The 22,031-nt window shown below is 39.3% G+C and overlaps 3 protein-coding genes across 10 annotated transcripts; all 3 read right to left on the bottom strand.

Annotated features, from left to right (window-relative positions):
- Positions 1-222: 222 nt before the first annotated feature.
- Positions 223-1,536, bottom strand: LOC121639823 (putative nuclease HARBI1; the record flags this gene model as incomplete). The annotated part of the gene is made up of 4 exons (XM_041985379.1): positions 223-651; positions 733-844; positions 927-1,042; positions 1,122-1,536. Coding segments are annotated over 4 exons (1,029 nt in total), but the record flags the coding sequence as incomplete, so codon positions are not given.
- An 880-nt stretch (positions 1,537-2,416) lies between these two features.
- LOC121639813 lies at positions 2,417-4,277 on the bottom strand. 3 transcript variants are annotated; one of them, XM_041985356.1, is made up of 3 exons: positions 4,120-4,277; positions 3,658-4,017; positions 2,417-3,363 (listed from the first exon to the last, which is right to left on the bottom strand). In XM_041985356.1, the coding sequence occupies exons 1-3, from the start codon at positions 4,166-4,168 to the stop codon at positions 3,152-3,154; spliced, it is 621 nt and encodes a 206-aa protein (XP_041841290.1). In that variant the 5' UTR covers positions 4,169-4,277; the 3' UTR covers positions 2,417-3,151. The 3 variants fall into 3 exon arrangements, with proteins under 3 accessions (XP_041841290.1, XP_041841289.1, XP_041841288.1); XM_041985355.1 differs by having other exon boundaries at positions 2,417-3,360; positions 3,658-4,020; positions 4,120-4,218; XM_041985354.1 differs by having other exon boundaries at positions 2,419-3,363; positions 3,658-4,020; positions 4,120-4,218.
- Positions 4,278-5,170: 893 nt separating this feature from the next.
- On the bottom strand, positions 5,171-21,660 carry LOC121639717 (NLR family CARD domain-containing protein 3-like). Of its 6 annotated transcripts, none has more exons than XM_041985162.1 (11): positions 21,527-21,660; positions 20,364-20,481; positions 18,953-19,051; positions 18,233-18,331; positions 18,024-18,128; positions 15,867-16,030; positions 12,503-14,288; positions 10,770-10,943; positions 10,401-10,574; positions 10,128-10,174; positions 5,171-7,249 (listed from the first exon to the last, which is right to left on the bottom strand). In XM_041985162.1, exons 2-11 carry the CDS (start codon positions 20,465-20,467, stop codon positions 6,726-6,728), a joined length of 3,276 nt encoding a protein of 1,091 aa, XP_041841096.1. In that variant the 5' UTR covers positions 20,468-20,481; positions 21,527-21,660; the 3' UTR covers positions 5,171-6,725. The 6 variants fall into 6 exon arrangements, with proteins under 6 accessions (XP_041841096.1, XP_041841100.1, XP_041841101.1 ...); XM_041985166.1 differs by lacking the exon at positions 21,527-21,660 and adding an exon at positions 21,449-21,520; XM_041985167.1 differs by lacking the exon at positions 21,527-21,660 and adding an exon at positions 21,359-21,424 and having other exon boundaries at positions 20,364-20,483.
- Positions 21,661-22,031: the final 371 nt, after the last annotated feature.

Below are 22,031 nucleotides of genomic sequence, written 5' to 3'. Positions count from 1 at the left end.
ATCCAGAAACTAGAAAGAGAAGTGAGTGTTTCAATGCACACAGTAACCATATCTGCAATACAGTGTTTTAATCCTTGTTACTTTTGCTGTCGTAGGATCCAAGCAACCAAGACAAATGACTGCTTAATAAAAAAAAAAAGAACTAGAACATTGGTGTCCGTCCTCTTTTCATGAATGTAAAAGAATTTCAAAGAACCACCAGTGCTAAACAAAATGCTCACACAGGAAAAGCTCTTTTATTAAATAAAGGGGCTAAATCCAAAAATTAAGTGAAGAAACTTGCAATATATTGCTCCCTGACAAGTCTGCCATTAATGTTGTCCGGGAAGATGGGAGCATTTTCCCAGTCAACATCAACAGCCACTCGGGGGGGGGGGGGGGTGGGTCTCTCCTTTCTTAGGCCTGCAATGTTATGCAGTACTACGCATGCAGCAATAACATCACAGGCTCTGTCCGGGGAAATCCTCAGGTGGTGCAGGCACTGAAACGGAGATTTCAGAAGGCCGAAGGTCATCTCGATTCGAGCCCTTGTCTTGGTGTGTGCATGGTTGTAGGCCTGCTGTGGTGGGGTTTGGGGATCTGCAAGGGGAGTCAAGAGGAATGACTCACAGGCGTATCCTTTATCTCCCAGCAGCACACCAGAGAATTCACCTGATAATACAAAATATAATTTAGAAAACAGAGTTACACACACAATGTCCAAGGTGCTTACAGTACAAATGTGTGGGCTACCTTGTGAAAGTCTCTCATAAATTGGACTAGCCCGAAAGACTCTAGAGTCATGCACTGAGCCAGGCCACTTTGCCTCTAAATTGCTCACAAGGCAGTCAGCATCACAGATCATCTGAAATATTTAGTGTAGCCTATTAAGGTCATTAAATGCACAGAACAGATTCATGTAGGTCATAACCACAAATCACTCTTACCTGAACATTGATGCTGTGGAAGGATTTCCTGTTAATGTAATCTCCCTCATGTTCACCTGAGGGGCGTCTGATTTTTATGTGTGTGCAATCCACTGCCCCAATGATGTTAGGGAAAGCTGTAACAAAAAATAGTGAGTATCCAACTGTGACAGATATACTTAGAAACTAATGGGTGCACATTAAAATTGAGGTTACCTGCAATCTTGTAAAACTCCTCCTTGATGTAGAGGGGTCTTCTGTGGCCAGGGAAGGTGATGAATATATTGCTGAATGATTTCAGCGCCAGACAAACGCATCTGATTGTCCGGCAAATGGTTCCTTTATTGAGGTTCTCTGCATCCCCCACAGAATAAAGGAAGCTCCCACTCGCAAGCCATCTCAATGTGACACAGATCATCTGTGGTACAGTGAGGGCATGTCTTCGCGTTGTCTGGTGCTGTATTTTTGGACTCAGCAGCCTACATAAATATCCTAGTCCATCACCCGAAAATCTGTATCTTTCTATGACATAGTCATCTCCAAAGGCCAGGGGATCTGACCTGTCCCTGAAGACTCGTTCACGTCTGAATGCTCTTCTGAGGATGCGGGCTTCCTCGTCCAGCACATCGTCCAGAAAAAGGGCAAGCCATTATGAAGAGGGAACAGGTAAAGGGGAGTTGGACCTGAATATTCTACATTGCCCTCGTCACGGATTTCTTTGAATACACCTTTGTAACCTCATCCGCTGTGTTTTGTAATCTCAATTAATGCAATAAACCACATATTTATAAAACCTCTGACAGCAATTTGACGAGCAGTCTTCATTAGCATAGCAATATAACACTTGGCCTGATGAAATCATGCACTTATGACCAAGTTGATATTGTGTGATGAAATCGTGATCCTGTATTTAAATAAAATGACTAAAAAAAATAAAAATTATATGCACTGCACTAGTACTACACGACAGCACCTGGGTCCAACTGGACTCAAAAGCGGTCTGACTAACACTTAATTATGACGTCCCATCTTGTTTGAATTCATGCTTGTGTTGTTCTTACTCTCAAACGTAAGTCGCTTTGGATAAAAGCGTCTGCTAAATGACTGTAGAATAGAATAGAATAATAATACTACAACTCGAATCCATATAAAAAGGCTGTTGCGATTACGAACAGATTTCGATTAAATGTACAGTGACTGTGTAATATTTTAATACTGGATGATTAAAATGACGCGCCATAATTAGGAAGACCATGGACATGCTGTAAAACACATTCATTCCTCATAGAATTGACGTTGGACATGCAGGTGACTCGCTAGGATTAATCTTAGCCTGAGCAGTTAGCCTGGTCTGGAGCAGGCTAGCTGCAGCGGATAAATCACCACAGTAACTTGGCCGGGATTAGTTTGAGCTGCTTTCATGCAACCGACTTAGGGCTAAATTCAGCCAGGATAACCAACATATCCCGGCTTAATCCCTTATCTTGGTTTCGTGCAATACCCCTCTGATAGAAACTGGGATCAGAGACTTTGGAGTCTTTGTCATCCGGAACAGTTTATAGAGGAAAGTGAACTGGAGACATTAAAGGAGGCTGCTGCAGCCGCTCAGCATCAATATATGTTCATAATCCCTCAGAACTCTTCTTTCTCGTCACAAAATCTAATCCTGTTAATCTGCAGCAACATTTGTTTTTTTAATCAAATGTTGCAAAACCAGCCACACCAAAAGACAAGGATGCACATGAGGAGCAAACACCTGACCAGGTACAGGGCGGTCGTCATCAATCAGTGCTATACAAGCCACACCTGGTCAGCAAAGTGGCAAGGAGGAAATCCTGTAACAGGTTTCAGACATAATAAGAGTCCAGATCATCGTGTCCTGTTGGGTCCAGACACCTTTTTAAAGCAGCAGGAGGAAACAACAGAGTGAACAAGTCAACGTCCTCATCAGTAGAGAAGTTTCCTTCCTGATGATCAGCAGTCTGTCTGAGTCAACATGGACTCTGTTAAAGCTGCATTACTGCCATCTACTGGATCCATGTGTTATTACAGTGGTGGGGCGTCTCCTGTAGTAATGTCTCTGACGTTGTTAATGGTTTTTAAGTATTGTTATATTCATATATTAATGTAGATGTTAGAGAGACACAAATGTTGGTAATCTCAGTTTCTTATTGTTTGTTTCTCTCCGTGGGAAAAAACAGAGAAAAAAGGACAGAGTTGTGTCTGGATGTTCAGAAAAATCAGCATCATGGACCTTCAGGTTTCTGATAAACAGCTGATCTGAAGTTTGTCGTCTTCTCAGTAGATTTTTTAAAACAAATGATTGAGATGAGTTTGATCATCAGAGCTGCTGCTGCTGCTGCTATCAGTCCCAGAGCAGCAGAGAGGACGATTCTTCCTCGATTGTCTGGTTGTTGATTCTCAGTTGGTCTCTGAAGTTGATCCTGACCAGCAGCTGCTGTAAAGGACAAAAAACGTAGTGAATACATTCATGACTGTTTTTTTTTTTTTTAATATGTTGTCAATTTCTTTCAGTTTCCCTACATAAACTTAAACTGCTGAAAAAGAAAATGTAACTCTTAATGACAAAGTTTTACCACCATGAGCATCACAAGGTTTTCATTCACACATGAGAGAAACATTTGTTGGTTTTGGTGTAAAAACATGAACAAACACAGGAACAGAAAATCCTAAACTTGCTTTGGGAAGAAGAAAATGTTTTAGGAAAAAAGGAGAAAGTTGGTTAACTCACCGGTAACGTTCAGTTGACATTTTTCAGAGCTGAAGCCGTAATCTGTCTTCACATCACACACATACAGACCAGAATCATTAGTTCTGAGTCTGGATACATGAAGTCTGATTCGTCCTTTTCTGAGGACGTCTTTGTCACTCTGGACTCGTCCTGCAAACTTTTCATGCCGAGACTCTGGTACCTCAACACCTCCATGGACATGATACAGGGTTAAGACTCTGGGATCAGTTATCAGGTTACAGATGATAAACAGGAACCTCCAGGAGACGTCAGGTTTGGTGGTGAAGGTCCACTCCAGAGTGATGTTGTGGTTCTCCTCTGCCTGATAGGAGCTCTGTGTCACATTCACTACAAATGTTGCTGCTGAGGAGACAGAGAGAGAAAGAGAGGAGCAGACACACTGAGAACTGGAACATGGAGGCTTTAAACTACATCTAGAAGTTTCTGAAGATGTAAACTGACCACAGACAGATGAGATGAGGATGAGGAGCAGCAGCATCCTGCAGATCATCTTCTCCCTGTGAGAGGAGACAGAGGTGAAGAGTCATGAACACATGAGGTCAAAGTATAAGAGAGAGAGAGAAGATTAGTTTTACTTAATGCTATATTCAGAGCGGAAAGAAGAGGCGGATTAAAGGTGAGTTTTCACCCAAAACAAGCCAGGACCCTTATTTTATGTGATAAAAGAAAAAGAAATAAAGTTCGGAAAAAAAGGCGAAAAGGCGTGTAGTCAGAGAGTAAACTACAGAGGGTCACATTTTCACATATTACCATCCAAGTTCATCACTTTTATTACATTCACATTGTGGGATATAATTCTTATTATTATTATTGTTGTTAGGTATAATGTATAACGACCATGTGTTGCAGACAAAAGAAGCTGATACCTGCTCTTTGTGTAATCCTGTAATATCAGGTCATGTTAAATAATAACAGAAGCTAAATTTAAGGTGCACATTTTATGCCAACAATATAATTATGTTCTGTCATGGCTCCTGGCAATTCACTTGTGTATGTTTAGTAACTGAAAGAAATAAACTAATAAAGCTTTGAGACAGAAGGATGATGACGGCAGTATAACGGTTTTAAATAACATGATCTGAAACAAGAAATTGTGATGAATGAATGAATGAATGAATGAATCTACGGAATAAATTAACGACAGTTTATAAAAGATATTTGTTTATTTCTGTTTAAAAACAAATAACTTACTGTTCTGTTGTAGCTGTTTTATTTATTTATTTTGTTTATTTCTTACGTTAGTAATTCCACTGCTTACGTCTCTGATCGTGGCGTGAAACTTACACGTGTCTTGTTGCCTTTAAGCACGTGGCACTGGCACCGTTTCCTCTTCCTCTCTCTTCTGGGTTCGTCTCACTTGAAGTGAATTTGATCCAACCAAAGAATTCATGGATTCTGAGGATTTTATCGGTGTGTGTCAGACCTACATTAGCGACCTACCTTAAGAAACTGGAGTTTTTTTTCTTTGTTTGTTTTTTATACAAAACATCTAGTATGTTTATCTGCTTTAAAAAAATCTATGACCGTTTGAGGATATTTGACTCCAAAAGGTTTAACAGCGAAGTTTTTGTCGACCTGTATAATCAGTAGGTTTTTCTTTCTCTGCTTTTCTACCCGACACTGAATTTCGCTTTTTTTTTTTTTTTTTTTTGTGCATGCATAAAACGTCCTGTTTTTGCAGCACGTTCAGTTGTTTTAGTCCTGGTTCCTTCTTCCATCTGTCTTCTTCCTCATGGTCCTGGTCTCGGGTCCTGGCTCCATGACAGCTGCTTTGTATTTCCAGCATTAACTGTTCAGACCACCTGCAGTTTATGTGCTATGAAGGTGAAAATGTGCCAACATTCACAAACTTGTAGATTTGATGTGAAAACTTGTAGAATACAATGTGAGAACGAGCGCAAATGTATGTCAAAATTTTCTGCTGTAAATAAAACTTTGACTCACGTGAACTGAATTTAAAATGACAGAAAAACATAGCCCATGTAAGACCGTGTGGATAAAATGTGTAATTTTAAGTCCAATTTTCACCTGCAGAAGATTTTAACACTTCGGTAAAGTTAGAAAGATATTCACAGATTCGGCTTTCATGAGTTAATAACTCATCAACGGAACATTTTTCTACAAAACCGACACAACACCACAGTCACAGTAACGTAGACTGCAAGCTACAATCGTATTTTCATCATAACGAGTTGGGAGACTTGCATGAACCCTATGCAGAGCCTGCTGGTGCAGACTGGGCAGGGACCGTCTGCAAACTGTAACACTGTAAAAATATTAAAGGAAAATATTCAATAACTACAATATGACATGTTGTAGTGCTACCAAACTCACAGTACAAATAATCTATCTCATATTGATCATATTACAGCTCTTACTTTGATTAAAAATAATAATAATAAAATAAATGTATTTTGGGTTTTGTTTTTTGTTTTTTTAGCCCTTTTTGGTAAAGATGATCCAAAGTTTCTGAAAATTTTCTGAAACTTCTGACTAGATTTCCGAAAAGTTATCTGAATTTTGGCTTGTAATGCCTTTACTCTTCATTATTTTGACCTGGGCTGCTTTTCCACAAGTCTTTCCTAACAATACTCTGAAACTTGTCTTCTGTAGAAAATATATAAAGCTACTATAAAAACAAATATGTCGTTCTCACAAATGTTACAAATAAAAACGTACAGAAATCTGGAAATATGAGTAAACTCAAACATGAAATATTTTGTAAAGTAAAAGCACAAAAGCAACACGTTCATTAGTCGACTCAGTTGTGCCTCACTGTCTGCTGCCCAAGGTCAGACTTGTCATAGAAGATGAAAACATCTGCATCCAAGGAAAGACTGCTCTGGGAAAATACAGAAAAAATCTACAACTGTCCTTTGTTTTCTCTGCCCAGCAACAGGCTGGCCATTTTTATAAGAGTATAAAATCTGAGCTCACTACGCAGACAAAAAGCTCCTACATTCAGATGAGTGAACAACTGTTGAACAATCTTCATCTGATGTGTCTGAATCTGCAAATCTTTATCTGTTCAAATGAACTTACATCAGCTAACTGAACACAGCAGATGTATGAGGGTGGAGTTCAGCAGCTGGATAGAGAGGCTCGCTGAAGTTTGCATTGAAGGTGTGAAGCTGGATGAGACTGTCAGAGGAAACTTTGTAGAAGGACAGAACACCAGCCTCCCAATCCAAATACACTCCAACACGCCTGGTGCGTGCACCTAAAGATGTGACACAGATCTTCTGATCACCATGCTGAACATAACAACCCTCCTTAGAGCAACTCAGACACCAAGACTTGTCATTGTGCCCCAGCTTGCAGTCATCAGACTCCCCCTTTCTGACAATGCTTCTGTATGTTAACCCGATGCTGAAGGGTTCCCCCTGCTCCACCTCAAAGTAGCATCTCTCTTTAAGGCCCTGCTCACACAACACCTGACGACAGAGATCGAATCTTTCCACGTGACGAGGATATGGCTGCTCGTCTTCCACCCAGGTCACCTTTCTGTTCCCGTCTGAGAGAAGCAGGTTCTTGTGTGCTGTGTTGGGGTCCAAAGTGACCCGACAGGCATCTGGAGGTAAAAAAACAACAACATGATGCTATTTGGGTCATATGAACTGTAAATTATTTAGGATTTTACCCTCTTTGAAATTTTAACTGTCTATGAGTTTCACAGAGATTTATAAAAAGTCTTCACCTGTAGGCTGGTACGATGATATAGCTGAATATGAACTATATCATTTTATTTTTGGCTTCATAATGGTCATACCACTTTAGCAGAGACTTACTTTAAAATAAATTGGCATTTGGATCATTTAAAAATTTAGTAATGTATATTCCCAAAGAATTAAAAAAAAAAAAAGGCTTTAAATTTCCCTCCTTTTGGCCCAAAGATAAGGAAAGACACAAAAATGGAACTTAGAGTCAATAAAAATGCAAATTTAGCCTACAATATTACACATATTCCACACACTTCCTATTAAATACAATGAAAAACAATTTATTGAATGGCATGAATTATTATTAATGTATATTGGGAATGAACTATGCCAAAGACTTTTAACAAAAATAAGATTGATGCACGTTTCAAATATGGGACCAAAAGGGACTGTTCATAAAGAAACGTTCTGGATACTCATTTATGTAAAACTATTGAACACAGTTGCTACTGTAGTCAAATATGTATTTTATTTCTTTTTGTTTTGGTCACTAGATGGTGCTGTGGCTTCATGTATGTAGTGAAGGTGACAACAGGTTGAGTTTAGGTGTCGACCCGAAAGGGCCACAGATTTTTGACTTGCTGTGGCGGAGTGTGTACGAACGCTGTCGTAATGTAACCTGTGGGATCGCAAGAGTTGGACGTTGTTTGCTATTCATCTGTCAAGAAGCAATAAACTGGTAATATTGAAAACATGACGAAGTCTTGGACTGAACTGAACACGAAAACAACAGGTACAACATGAGCCGCCCAGCGCGTCATAAACAAAGCAGCTACCTCACTAACAAAACACCTCACTAGTGCAGCAGTGGGCTGTTATAGCTGCTATTTAAATCATGTTTCACTGGGAGGAGCTTCTCAATATCTGTAAACAAGTTAAAATATTTTTCTGTGTTATTGAGCGTTGCAATAAGGAAAGCAATCATGACGAAATGGCTCACACCCCAATATATTGATCATTTAATTATTTTCGATATGTAGACTCTTTCTAAAAAGGTTTCACTGTCATGTGCCCAGGGGTGCTGCCAGGAGTTTAGGGCCCCCTTGCCCTATCCTGCCAATTTGCTTTTTACAACATTGGGAGGATCAGACCCTACCTGACTGAACACATGGCACAATTTCCTGGTCCAGGCTCTGGTCATTTCACGCATTGACTACTGCAACTCTTTACTGGCAGGCCTGCCTGTATGTTCAGTTAAACCTCTGCAGATGATCCAGAACACAGCAGCACGTCTGGTCTTCAACCAGCCCAAAAGAGCTCATGTCAATCGGCAGCTAATCGCTCTCCACTGGCTTCCAGTTGTAGTGCACATCAAATTCAAAGCTCTGCTTCTGGCTTACAAAACAATAACCCAAACGGCTCTGGTCTACCTCCACTCCTTAATCCAGAGCTACACTCCCTCTCGACAGTTACAATCTGCCAGTGAACGACGCCTAGTGCTCCCACCACAATATGGCGCCAAATCTGTAGCTAGACTTTTTTCCTCTGTTGTTTCCTGGTGGTGGAACAATCTACCAAACTCTGATCGGCAGAGTCCTTATCCACTTTTAGAGTAAACTAAAGACTCACTTGTTTAAGGAGCATTTCCACACTTAGCTTAACATGAGTCTTCTACTCGTCGGAATAAGTTAGAAAGATTTGTCCAGCTCTTTGACTCAACTGCACTTATGCCCAAGATGACATTGTGTGATGATGAGATTGTGATCTTGTAATTAGACAAAGGACTATTATAGGAAAAGAAAAGAAAGGGAAAAAAGCACTGCCTCTAGCACTACATGGCAACACCCGGGTTCAACTGGACTCAAAGCAGTCTGACTACCACTTAATTATGATATCCCATCTTGTTTGAATTCTTACTTGGATTGTTCCTACTCTCAGATCTAAGTCACTTTGGAGAAAAGCATCTGTCAAATGACTATAGAATAGAATAGAATAGAACCACTCAAAAACTATAGAGGCAACACACCTTCCCTGGAGAAAAACAGGGTCACGTATTGGCACCATTTTTTTTGTCTCTCTAATAAATGGCTCTGCTTCTTCTAAACCACTGCTGATGATAGAACTCGTGCACCGAGACAGGACCAAACCATTTCATGCACTTTCATGGGGGTGGTTTGGTCAATATCAATATTAATTTTTTGTTTAGCTGTTGAAAAACAAGCAAGAACATAGAGGTAAGTCATTTTACTGCTATATTTTTTTATTATCTTTGAAAAATTTATATATAATTTCTAATGAAGGTTTAATAATTTTCTTATACATTTTACCCTTGCAGCCCCTATCAAGTCCTGGGCCCTTGGAACCTTCCTAACTCCCGCCCCCACATACGGAGCCCCTGCATGTGCCCAACCCCCTCACCCCTTCCATCAAATGTGTTCTAGACCCGACCTGGACTCTTGGAAAGGAAGGGTGAAGTGAGAGATACTGAATGTGTTGCTACCTTCAATTTCACCACTAGATGTCACTAAATCCAGAATATTGATCCTTTAATAAGATCAAGCTGGTTTGAAAGATTCAGATCTTATGAGCAACTTTAATTGCTTTAGAAAGGAAGGAAGGAAGACAGCAGGAAGGCTGATTGATTGATTGATTGATTGATTGATTGATTGATTGATTGATTGATTGATTGATTGATTGATTGATTGATTGATTGATTGATCGATTGATCGATTGGTTGATTGGTTGATTCTTGTTAAACTGTACTTATACTTACTTTCTGGGAGTACTTACATTTTTTGAATCCTGGTTTCAATCGATGACTTCCACCACATTTAAAACTGTGGACAGAAAGGAGAAAAGAGGAATGATTGTTATAAATCTATTTTATGTTCACAGTGATTGAATAAAGTGATGAATACTGAATGTTGTGTTTTCCCTTTTCAAGATGTTCAACATCAAACTCCTCACCAGCCAATCAGAAAAGGAGAAGACTTTCAGACCAGAGGCGAAAATACTGTGGTGTCTAGCGTACAGTGAATCAGACAGGGAAAATATTGTGATTACTGGAGTATGTTGAGTTTGTATTGGTGATTTTCTCTGAGCTCAGACAGCATCTTTTCTCCTGATTCCCCTGGATGGTTGTAGCTCAGGTCCAGCTCTGTCAGATGGGAGGGGTTGGACCGCAGAGCCGAGACCAGATGAGTACAGCCTTCCTCTGTCACCATACACCCAGACAGCCTGAGAACAGAGAGTTTGATTTTTCAGAGCGCAGCTAGAAGAATCTTTGTAGAGCTTCATCACAGGTGACGTGTAGAAAAACTGTGAATGATGAACACAGCTTATGGTGGTGTTGTGGAGGTTCTGTTACTGAAGGAATTCGACATAAAAGTTTGTTGGTGTTCTGACATATTTGTACAAACATGTTGTAGGTACCTCAGGATCTGGAGTCTGCAGCACCGATTTGACAGGCCATCACACAGAAGCTTCACTCCTGAATCTCTCAGGTCGTTGTTACTCAGGTCCAGATCTTGTAGACATGAGAATGGGAACTTGAGACCAAAGGCCAGGTGATTAACCCACTCTTCAGTCACTTTGCAGTCCTTTAACCTGAGTCAGGATTAAGGGATTATAATCTGGTGTTTTTCAAAGAATTATATATACAGTAGCAGTCAAAGGTCTGGACACACCAACACATACAGTCTGTCTCCAGTTTGATTATCATCTGTACTGTAGTGCTGCATCAGATCACCTAACCTCTGCAACACATCTGTAAAAAGTGGTTCCAGATTAGCATTGTGTAGCATCTCTACTTCTTTTAACAACTGTCTGTAAACATCTGGGAAGTGAGGAGACCAGTTGTTGGAGTTATAAGAGAGGAATGTTCTCCCATTCTGGTCTGATGCAAGATTCTAGCTGCTCAACAGTCATGGACCTTGGTTGGTGGATTATTGGCTTCATGATGCTCAAAATGTTTTCTGTTGGTGAAATGTCTGGACTGCAGGCAGACCAGTTCAGCAGCTGGACTCTCCTCCTGTGAAGCCATGCTGCTGTGATGGATGCAAGATGTGGTTCAGCACTGTCTTGCTGAAATCTGCAAGGCCTTCCCTGAAAGAGACGTTGTCTGGATGGGAGCAGATGTTGCTCTAAAACCTCCATGTACTTTTCAGCATTGATGGAGCTTCATAGATGTGAAAGCTGCACACCCAATGGACACTAATGCAACCCCCATACCATCAGAGATGCAGCTTTTCACCAGTCCACTGATAACAAGCTGGATGCTCCCTCTCCTCTTTAGTCTGCAGGACACGCTGTCCAAGGTTTCCAAAAGAAATCTAACATTTTTATCCATCTGACCACAGAACAGTTTTCTACTTTGGTCTATAGAAGTTGGTGGTGTTCCTGGATCCTGTTTACATCTGGCTTCTTCTTTGCATGGTAGAGCTTTAACCTGCATTTGTAGATTTCAGGGTGAACTGTTCTGTGGTGGTCAGAGAGGATTGGATGCCACGTTTCCATCGGACTGGTCCACGGTAGCTGGCTACTCATGAAGCTTACCATCACCAAGCATGAATGAGGAGTGAATAAATAATGGATTAGATGTAAAGTGCTTTGGGTGCGTTGAAAATAATTATCATTGTCTTCAAAGTCTTCACAATTCTACCTCTCATGTTAGTAACTTGTTGCAAGTTAACCTGTTTGGTTGTCAAATACTGCTCCAGTTGTTTTTGATTTACTTTTCCAGCCTTTTTTCCCCCTGGTCCAGCTTTTTTTGTGTTGCTGCCATCACATTTCAAAATGAGCTCATACTTTCCATGAAATGGTAAAATGTCCCATTTTCAACATCTGACATTTATTTATCTTTTACTGGGAATAAAATATGGGATTTGCAAATCATTGAATTTTGTTTTATTTAAATTTTACTTTGTCTCAACTTCTTGGAAATTAGTGCTTTGTTCTTTAATGGCAAAAAAGGTTGTTTTTTTCTTTTTTTTAACTGTTTATGTTGAGATGTGTCCAAACTTTCCACTGTACACATTATCATGGAGGATTTGTCCCATGTGCAACAATCCTTTAATAGAAATCCAGTTAAGATTGTATGAACTTACTCTGGGGTTTAATAAATGCTGGAATAAAGTTGTCTGATAAAAAAGTTAAAGGAAACTCACACAGCTTTCCTGCTGCACCTCACAGCTGGTATCAGCCTCCTCCGGCCTTCCTCTGATGTGTTGTAACTCTTCAAGTCCAGCTCATCTAGTTCATCCTTTGAGATCTGCAGCATGTAGGCCAGCGCAGAGCAGTGAAGGGGGGTCAACTCTGTTTTCGAACGATCTGATAGTTTGAGATATTCCTGAATCTCATCTTTGACTTTGTGGTCCCTCATCTCCACCATGGTCTGGAAAATGTTAATGCAGCTGTCTGGGGACAAGGTTTTCCTCTGAATGGATCTGAGGTAATTCAAGATTTTCTTGTCTACTTCTTGGTTTGGGTCCAATGGAGTCAACAGACCCTTAAGGACTCTCTGGTTGGCTTCAACCATCAGGCCAAGGAGGAATCGCAGGAAAAAGTCCAAGTGTCCATTCTTCTTCTCCAACACTTTGTTAACTGTCATCTTAAGAAGATCAAGTAAAGCATGTTCTTCATCCTTTAGATTAAGGAACCTGCTGAGACCTACATAGTTCTTGGTTGTGAAACATTCATAAACATAAAGAGCTGCAAAGAACTCCTGAACAGTCAGATGCACAAAGAAGAAAACTCTTTTCTTGGAGAAAACTTCTTCTTCCCTAAGAACTGTGTTGAAAAATCCAGAGTAGACCAATGCTTCTTCAGTGTTAATACTACAGCCTTCCAGGTCTTCTTCATAGAAGATGAGATTATTTTCCTGAAGATGGACAAAAGCAAGCTTGCCAAGTTTCAGAAGAAATTCTCTGTGTGTCTCCAAGAGTTTCTCTTTCTTCTTCTCAATCTTCTTGTCATATTTTCTGCTTCTGCGTTTAGTCTGAGCAAACAGGAAATGTGCCATCATCTCTGTCAGAGTTTGAGGAATCTCAGTTTCTTCTTCTCCAAAAACCTCCTGAAATAAGACGGCAGAAATCCAGCAGAAGATCGGGATCTGGCACATGATGTCAAGACTCTGTGAAGACTGAATATGTGACACGATTCTCTCACAAAGATTCAAGTCACGACTAAATCTCTTTTTAAAATATTCCACTTTTTGTGGCTCAGTGAACCCTCTTATCTCTGTTACCATGTGGACATACTCTGCAGGGATCTGACTGGCTGCTGCTGGACGGGAAGTTATCCAGAGATAAGCATCAGGAAGAAGGTTACCCTGAATGAGGTTTACAAGGAGATTACCCACAGATGTTACGTCCTTGAGGGACGTTACTTTCTTAACGTTTTCAAAGTCTAGCTGAAGTCTGCTTTCATCCAGGCCATCTAAGATCACTATAGTCTTGCTTTTCAATAAATCTTCTGACTCTTTCAGGTGGCTGACAGCAGGGTGGAACTCAGTCAGCAGCTTGTGCAGGCTTTTCTTAGTTGAAATCAAATTCAACTCTCGGAGAGCAAAGCAGAAAACAAAGTCAACATCCTGGTTTTCCTCGTCCTCAGCCCAGTCAAGAATGAACTTCTGTACACAGAAAGATTTTCCAATGCCTGCAACTCCCTTCGTCAAGACCGTCCGGGAGGGTTTCTCTTGGTTCAGTGATGATTTAAAGATGTCACTGAGGTTGACTGAGGTGTTAAACGATGTCTGTTTTTCTAATCTAATTTTAAGGTGTCTGAGCTCGTGTTCTCTAGATAACTCTTCACTCTCTCCTTTAATGGTGTAGAGAGTTGTGTAGATGCTTCTCAGGGGACTATGTTGGTCTCCATTACCTTCAGATGTCAACCTAAGCTTCTTCTGCATTGCTTCTTTATGATTCTTCTTTGTTTTTAAATGATGATCATCACCTGTAACAACAAAATGCATGGCTGTAACTATTGAGCCAAAAACATTAAAATCAAAAGAAAAAAATGGGATGCAACAGAATTAAAATAGTTTGTACAGACGCTGCCACTTAAATGAGAAAACAAATTATTAATATTGGTGGCAGCATCGTGCTTCTGTACGAGAACGCCTGTTGAGAACAAAACTACAAAATCATTGACAAATCACTTAAAAGCAAAGCTGACTTTGCTTTGTTATATTTGATGTTGTAGGTTAACATGTTTTGTTAACATTCTGGGTTTTTGACATTTTCTGTTGTCAGTGGAGTCTAGCTAGTTTAGCTAGCTAACTAAAACATGCTAACATCTTTTCAGACAAACAGCACTGTTTGTTCACAACAGATGACCAACCTGCTGTGTAGCCCTTGGTCATAAATGCAGATGCAGTTTAAATTCAGAACAATTTATTTATTTATCTGTATTCATGTGTTTATTTGTCTCCATGGGACATGAGGATATGCAGTATAATGTGCAGTTTTTACACTGGTAAAAACTGCATAAAGGTCCACCTTTTCTACAACCTATCTAGGACAGAAAGTAACAACCAATGCCAGAGGTGTCAAGTTACAAAGTACAAATACTTTTTTGCCTTACATAAGTAGAGATTTGAGTTATCTTGTTTCATTCCAGCTTGACACTGTTTAAAAAAAAAAACACACACACACACACACACACACACACACACACACACACACACACACACACACACACACACACACACACACACACACACACAAAACCTATCCAGATAAATCACACCATCTGCAGAGTGAATTTGATTGTGGTTGGATGAGAAGTATAAAACATTTACCATTCTGATGCCCTACATGTTTGTAGGTGATCCAGCTCACGTGCGCATGAAATAAATCACATTTCAGTCCAGCAAGGACAAAGCAGACCTACATAGCCTGGTACAAAGATGATTGTGGCAGAGACTCAAGAGAACAGGTAGCCTATACGATCCCAAAATTTTCAACATTAACATTTAAATATAAAATTATAGTCATTATGGCCTTTAGAACAATATTTTATTGGGAGATGGGATAGTGCACGATAGGCCCCTGTGGCTCAGCCTAAGTTAATGTCTTTAAAGACTTTTTACGCCCTTAGACTACTTTTATTTTCATACTCTAAACAGTTTTGAAACCAGAACTTTTACACTTTTACTTGAGAAAAACACTTGAGTTGATGCTTCAACTTCTGCAGAAGTCTTTTTAAATGCTAGTATCTATACTTTTATCTGAGTAATGAAAGTGAATACTTTTGAAACCTCTTAACCCTCATCCTCCATTCAGAATATGAACTAGTTTGAAGCTCTTGTGTGAGCCTTCATCCATTTTCACTCCTAAACTGCTGCAGTCACAAAAACCTTCAGTTTAGTAAGTTGATATACATCTTGCAATACATCTTATCTTATCTGATCTCATCTTATGTTAAATACAGTTCAATTTAGGATTCCTTATTAATCAAAGGAGGAAATGATTCTTTTTAGATTTTTACATTTTATAAAATTATCATGGTAAAAGTGTTTTAAAAACTTACCAGATTTCATTTTAGGTTTCTTTCCACACTTTGGACAGGAACAGCCTGGTGGTGAAGCAGACTGGTCCCAGTCTGATCCTACACACTCTTGGCATGTCCAGTGTCCACTGGTGAGCTGGGTTGTCTCTCTCACTTCTTCACATGCTGAACATCTTGTTGGGTGGCTGAAGGATGGATAAACATCACATTTGTTTTGTCTAGTAAGTGTCAATCAAAATCATGTAAATGTGTCTGTTATAGGAAGCTAATCTTAAACCAACACTACAGAGCTTTTGCTCATTTTTGCCCTCTGGCGCCCCCTAATGAATGTTAGGGGTAAGGTAGAGCACATACTTGCATTTAAAACATATTCACACCAGCTCTTTGTATTTGAATTCAAGTCTGTTTGCTTGGAAAGTCTGCTTTGTTTGGGGAACTGTGAATGTACTAATTAAACCAGATTCAGATGAAAGAAGTGAATTGATAGAAGCCAGCGATGCAGGACATCTCAGAGTGTCCAAGGAGGAAAGGACACCACACGTGCATGGCGGGAGACCCAAGGACGGAGGAGATGGGACAGTTCTGGTGAGCCACAGGATATTTAAAGAGTGGTAACTTCCTCAGGCACCAGAGCAGGAGGAACGTTCTGCTCGGGAATCCCCTCGGAAACAAGAACTCAAGAAGCCTACATGCCAAAAATCAGCTTCTCTCGCCCAGATAATGCAAAATATGGATTTCTGAAATGGCATGAATAATAGATTAGTTTATAAATTAATGCATTAAAAAATAACGTGTTAATTTCACTGATTAATCTGTTTGTATTAACGCATTAATCTTGACAGCCCTGATAAAAATTCAGTTTTTTTTGCTGTTGTTTGTTTGTTGTTTTTTTTTCTGTTGATGACCTCCTGAATTTATCTTATGATAACCGGTTTGAGAAAGGCTGGTCTAGAGCCACCCCTCATTACTTTATATTTTAAGCAGTTATTATAATCTTTTAAAGTCGTCTACAGTAATACTTCTCCAGGCTTTCTGAAGGTCTTTCAAACACTTCCTTTGGGCATTGGTTGCTTTTTCACTCATTTTCACTGCAGTTCTTGAACTTGATCATTTTAAGAAGAATCTTTGCTGAGCCCCTGAATAATGATCTCTGAATCATTTAAACATAAAAAGGCTCCTAACTCTGGGGGTTGGCCAGTGTTGTGTCAACAAAACACGCAGCCTTCCAGAAAACTATATTTTCCTGTATGTGGAAATGTGGGAAGCGAAAGGCATTAATATAGCACTGTATAAAAGCAATATATCATGATAAACAAAAATACTATTGATTTTTGTTTTTTAAAAACAGAAATATTATGGTTCTAACTGGTAATCAAGACTTTGAAAATAAGAGAAACTTCTGTCTTGACAAAAACACCAAAAACATTGTTTACAAAAACAGCAGATTCTGCTGGTTTGGATAGAACTCAGTAACTCGTTCCTACAATGAAGCACAGTGGTGGCAGCATCATGATGTGGCAAAACTTCTCAATAGCTGGTTGAGACAGACAATAAGGATTAATGTAAATGGTCTGTATTTATATAGCACTTTACTTTACCTGGAATGATACCCAAAGCGTTTTACATCTTTGTAAACGCTTTGGATCGCTTTTATCGCTTTGGATAAAAGCGTCTGCTAAATGACTGTAGAATAGAATAGAATAGAACATCATACATCACATTCACACACTGATGGCGGAAGCTGCCATGCAAGGCGCTCAACTACGACCCATGAGGAGGAATTAGGGGTATGGTGTCTTGCCCAAGGACACCTCAACATGAACTTGACTTGGCCGAGGATTGAACCAGCAACCCTCAGGCTACAAGCCGACCGCTCTAACTTGCTGAGCCACAGCAAACCAAATCATCTACACTTTAAGTGGCCAAGCAAATTTTGTATTAATCCCGACAGAAGCTCTGTAGAGACACCTTATTGAAGTGTAATTTTTAAGGCATTCAAAGCTATTCCCCCAAAATTCAGGGTCTTGTAGGATAAATCCTGGACACAAATAGACTTCATACATTTTACAGGCAATTTTAAATAAACTGACTGATCATATTGTTAAGCTGCATGTTTGTTAGACTAAAACTCTTCAGGATTATCTTGTGACGTCACACATTATAAAACAATAAATTTACCTTTGGATCTTTTTAATATCTAAGTTATCTGGCTGATGCTGTGGTGAATCACTCATCATAGACTCGGTGGTGGAAGCTCCAGGTTCAGTTCCTCTAAACTGTAAACTAGAAACATAGTTCTTTTCACACATCTTTGTATTTACTCATCTACAGATTTCATGAGTTCATGGAAGATATTTTAATTTATACTGAACAACATGTGGAATTACCTTGGTGACTTCCTAAAGCTGAGTGGGTGACCCATGGAATCATCACTCTTCAAAGATTCACATGTGGGACTTTCAGACTCAGATACACTCCTCCACAAACTGTTAAGAGAAGACAGTGATACACTGATACAGTCATGAAAAAATATTTAAGATTTTACTAATTAAGATATAAATGAAAAAATCTGCTCCTAATAATGTCTTGATATCAAACACAACCTTCTATAAACAACAGAGTACAAAACATTGTATGATTATTTATAATGGACCTGCCATGATCATTTCCACACATTTAATTCTTAATATTTTGTATCTAAAGATCAGCTTTGCATCCATCACAACTCTGAATATTTTGTGATTATTTTAGAACAAGGAGAAGCTTTCTTCTGAGGGAAGAATCTTTTTGAGAATATTTGTAGGGAAGTGTCTTCTGATTAATTAAACTCTTGGAAACGTGCTGAGAGACCAACAGAGGTGTGACGATGACTGAAGAAGCACATTCAGTCTGAGGGTTCCTGCAGAATTTAAACTAACTACATCCAGGTTAACTAATACTGATGAATCACTCATCATAGTCTGAGTGGTGGAAGCTCCAAGTTTACTTCCACTAAGCTGTGAACTAGAAACATAGTTCTTTTAACACATCTTTGTATTTACTCATTTACTGATTTCATGAGTTCATGGAAGATATTTTAGATTACACTGAACAAAATGTGGAATTACCTTGGTGACTTCCTAAAGCTGAGTGGGTGACTCATGGAACCATCACTCTTCAAAGATTCACATGAGGGACCTCCAGAGCCAGATACACTCCCCAGGGAACTGTTAAGATAAGACAGTGATACACTGATACAGTCATGAAAAAGAAAACATACATGTAAGATTTTTTTAAATAAGACAGACCTCATGTAAACAACAAAGTACATCACGTTGTGTTATTATTTATAATGGACCTGCCATGATCTTTTTCACACATTTAATCTTAATCTCTAGATTATTTGGGGAACACAGGGAAGTTTTTTCCCTGGGGGAAGCATCTTCCTAAAAACAAGAATATTTATGGGGAAGTGTCTGATTGGTTGAATTTCTGGAAACTCACTGAGGGGCAGCAGAGGTGTGATAGTAACTAATGACACATCCCGTCTGAGTGTTACGACAGCCTGGAAACGAGGGAATACTTGGAGGTGTTTGTGCTGATATGATGAGTTTGGTTTTCTCCCAACATGCTGCTGCACATTCTGACCAAACATCTGTCCAAATGACAGTTTTTTTTTTTTTTTTATAGAATATTAAATCTCAGAACATGTGTCCAAGAAAATTTGATAACTGTCAAAATTAAGAAAGTTTTATTTTATTTCTAAAATGTCACAGTGGTGGAAATTATGAGGTTTTCTATCTATGATTTTATTTGTTTTTTAGAGAGACCTGATGGGTTGTTATGTGATTGCAGTTGTATGTGAGCAGGTTGTATAGCAGCGTGCATATAAGCTGCGGCTGACTCTGTAGTAACAGACGCTTGTATGTAATGGAAGCTCAATCATTCATACTTAATTGTATTTGCAACTTTCTTTACACGTTCCCTAAATGTTAAGCAAGAGCCAAAAACCAACCAAGGTGTTTAAAATGTCCCACCACTTCATGACTCTTTATTCACCATTACACATGTTTGGACGCCCTCTGCTGGCTCATGAGAAAATTACACGAATGACGTCTTTTCAATCTAATCCAGATTCTTCAAGCCACTGAGAAAAAGGTAACAGAGGTTTTATCAGGTGTACAGCTGCTTCTTTTGTGTTCCAAAGCTGTGCTGCCATGTTCTTTCTAGAGAGAACAGGTTTTTCCTGGTAGTTCTTCCAAACAAGCCTGTTCAGTCTATTTCTAACTGTGCTGTCATGAACTTTAACATTTACCATGCTGAGGAGAATAAGCATGTAAGACTGACAGTCTTTTATGTTTTTCATTTTTAATCTTTCTCAGTGAAACATGATGCATGATGAAGACCACGAAGCCTTCCCAGATAGATGAGCAGCAGCAATTGTTTCTCCATAATAATAACTGCTGATGTCTTTCCTCCTTAGCATTGTGTAACCACACCTGAATGCTGCATGAGAATAACATGCAGGTGTAACATTACCTGTGTGGCAGCTCACTGGGGGAGCTGAGTGGATCTTTGGACGATGAAGAGGAAGAGCGGGATGAAGAAGAGCCCATTTTCTTCCTCTTTCTCCCCTCAGCCATTTTTACAGCAGCAGCTGAAGCACATTTATTTTTCTAATCAAATTTATTGACCCTTTTGAAGGACAAAAGATCTTTTCACTGTAACAGAATAATCTCTGCAAATTTGTTCTCCTGAATGGATCATAAGTGCTTAACACATTACAAACACCTTCTCATTCATCTGCAGTAGTTTTAGTAGGATTGTTTATGCTGAACTAGATGTTATTGTCCTCTGCAGATGACTGTTAGTATCACACTCTAACTTGATGTTTATCTCAGGCTTTTTTCCAGCAGTCCGTGTTACATGTTATCAAAGGTGTTTCAGATCCAGGATTTTAATAAAATGGTGGCGTGCCAAAAACTACGAACAAAAGCATCAAAGAACAAGTTCATGCATGTTGCTTCTTCACTGTTTGGGTACTGGCAGTTAAATAATCCACAGTTTTTAACATAAACTGAAAAGAAAATGTTTTTAACAAATCACAATTACAAACATAATGGATCATCATTTCGGAAAACACCTTCTCTGTCACGTGTATCTACGTCAGTTTGCGGATCAACCGTCTGTTTCGGTGCAGAAGATCAACACAGATAAAAGCCCCGCCCCCTTCAAATGAACAATAATAAAAACAAACAGCACGTGCGTGAAACGACGGCGCTGGGAAACAGATTAAAGTTTATTCCTGATTATTTCTGACATTTATTGTGTTAATTTATTTTTATTTTTACAACTTTGAACTTTTAAAAATACAATCTGCTGTAAACTACAAGCGTTGTACATAAATATGCGCATGATACCTTTGTTTACAGTCAATCGGGCACGTTTAGCTGATTATAACACAATGACGAACGTTACAAGCGTTACTCTGTCACCATGGTTACTGAACTAAAATAAGGATTTGTGCCTCAGCTTGAATCCGTCAGTTAACGCGGTACATCGCTGCCGTTGAACTGGCTTTTGAAACAGCGTAGTTCCGTTGTTAACAAACATGTCTGCCTCACATGCAGTGGAAAAAAACGCAGACGTCACAGATACGATGTCCGAGCAGAGTCAAGACGGAAACGCAGACACATTCTCACCTCTTCCTGTAGTAAAACTTCTTCTTTAAACCTTTGGCTCCAGGATCCTCTAAACGTGTCCTAACAAACGAACTGAACCTGAAATGTGGTCTCCTGGATAAAAAACCACAGCGGACAGTCCCCAAATCCCCCTGCCCTGTTTCGGCGGTTTCACAAATGGAAAAAAAAAAAAAAGGGGGTGGGGGGGTGGGGGGGGAGCTGTCACACAAATAAAAAAATTCGACCCGTTATAACGTCATATGTTTATTGTAAAAACGTAAAACGTATTACGAAAGAAAGAAAGAAAGAAAGAAAGAAAGAAAGAAAGAAAGAAAGAAAGAAAGAAAGAAAGAAAGAAAGAAAGAAAGAAAGAAAGAAAGAAAGAAATCTGCATCATAAGGTGTTCATATCTGCGGCTGTACTTCTACTCTTCTCCCACTCATGAAATAAAATAACATGAACATAAAGTTAAATAATATTTATGCCAGGGGTAAATTTCAATATAATGTTATTAGAATTTATTCAA

This window comes from Melanotaenia boesemani, chromosome 5 (assembly GCF_017639745.1).
Source record: "Melanotaenia boesemani isolate fMelBoe1 chromosome 5, fMelBoe1.pri, whole genome shotgun sequence".
Classification (NCBI taxonomy): Eukaryota; Metazoa; Chordata; class Actinopteri; order Atheriniformes; family Melanotaeniidae; genus Melanotaenia; species Melanotaenia boesemani.
This window is presented reverse-complemented; position numbering and strand designations above follow the sequence as displayed.

Excerpts from the sequence above, each read along its gene's own strand:
- LOC121639813 (XM_041985354.1), bottom strand. The coding sequence starts at position 4,168 with ATGATCTGCAGGATGCTGCTGCTCCTCATCCTCATCTCATCTGTCTGT. Across the intron at positions 4,021-4,119 it reads CCTCATCTCATCTGTCTGTG|CAGCAACATTTGTAGTGAAT; the intron begins GTCAGTTTACAT and ends CTGTCTCCTCAG. Across the intron at positions 3,364-3,657 it reads ATGTCAACTGAACGTTACCG|CAGCTGCTGGTCAGGATCAA; the intron begins GTGAGTTAACCA and ends TGTCCTTTACAG.
- LOC121639717 (XM_041985162.1), bottom strand. The coding sequence starts at position 20,467 with ATGGCTGAGGGGAGAAAGAGGAAGAAAATGGGCTCTTCTTCATCCCGC. Across the intron at positions 10,944-12,502 it reads AGGTGCAGCAGGAAAGCTGT|GTTAAAGGACTGCAAAGTGA; the intron begins GTGAGTTTCCTT and ends ATCCTGACTCAG. Across the intron at positions 10,575-10,769 it reads TGCAGACTCCAGATCCTGAG|GCTGTCTGGGTGTATGGTGA; the intron begins GTACCTACAACA and ends CTCTGTTCTCAG.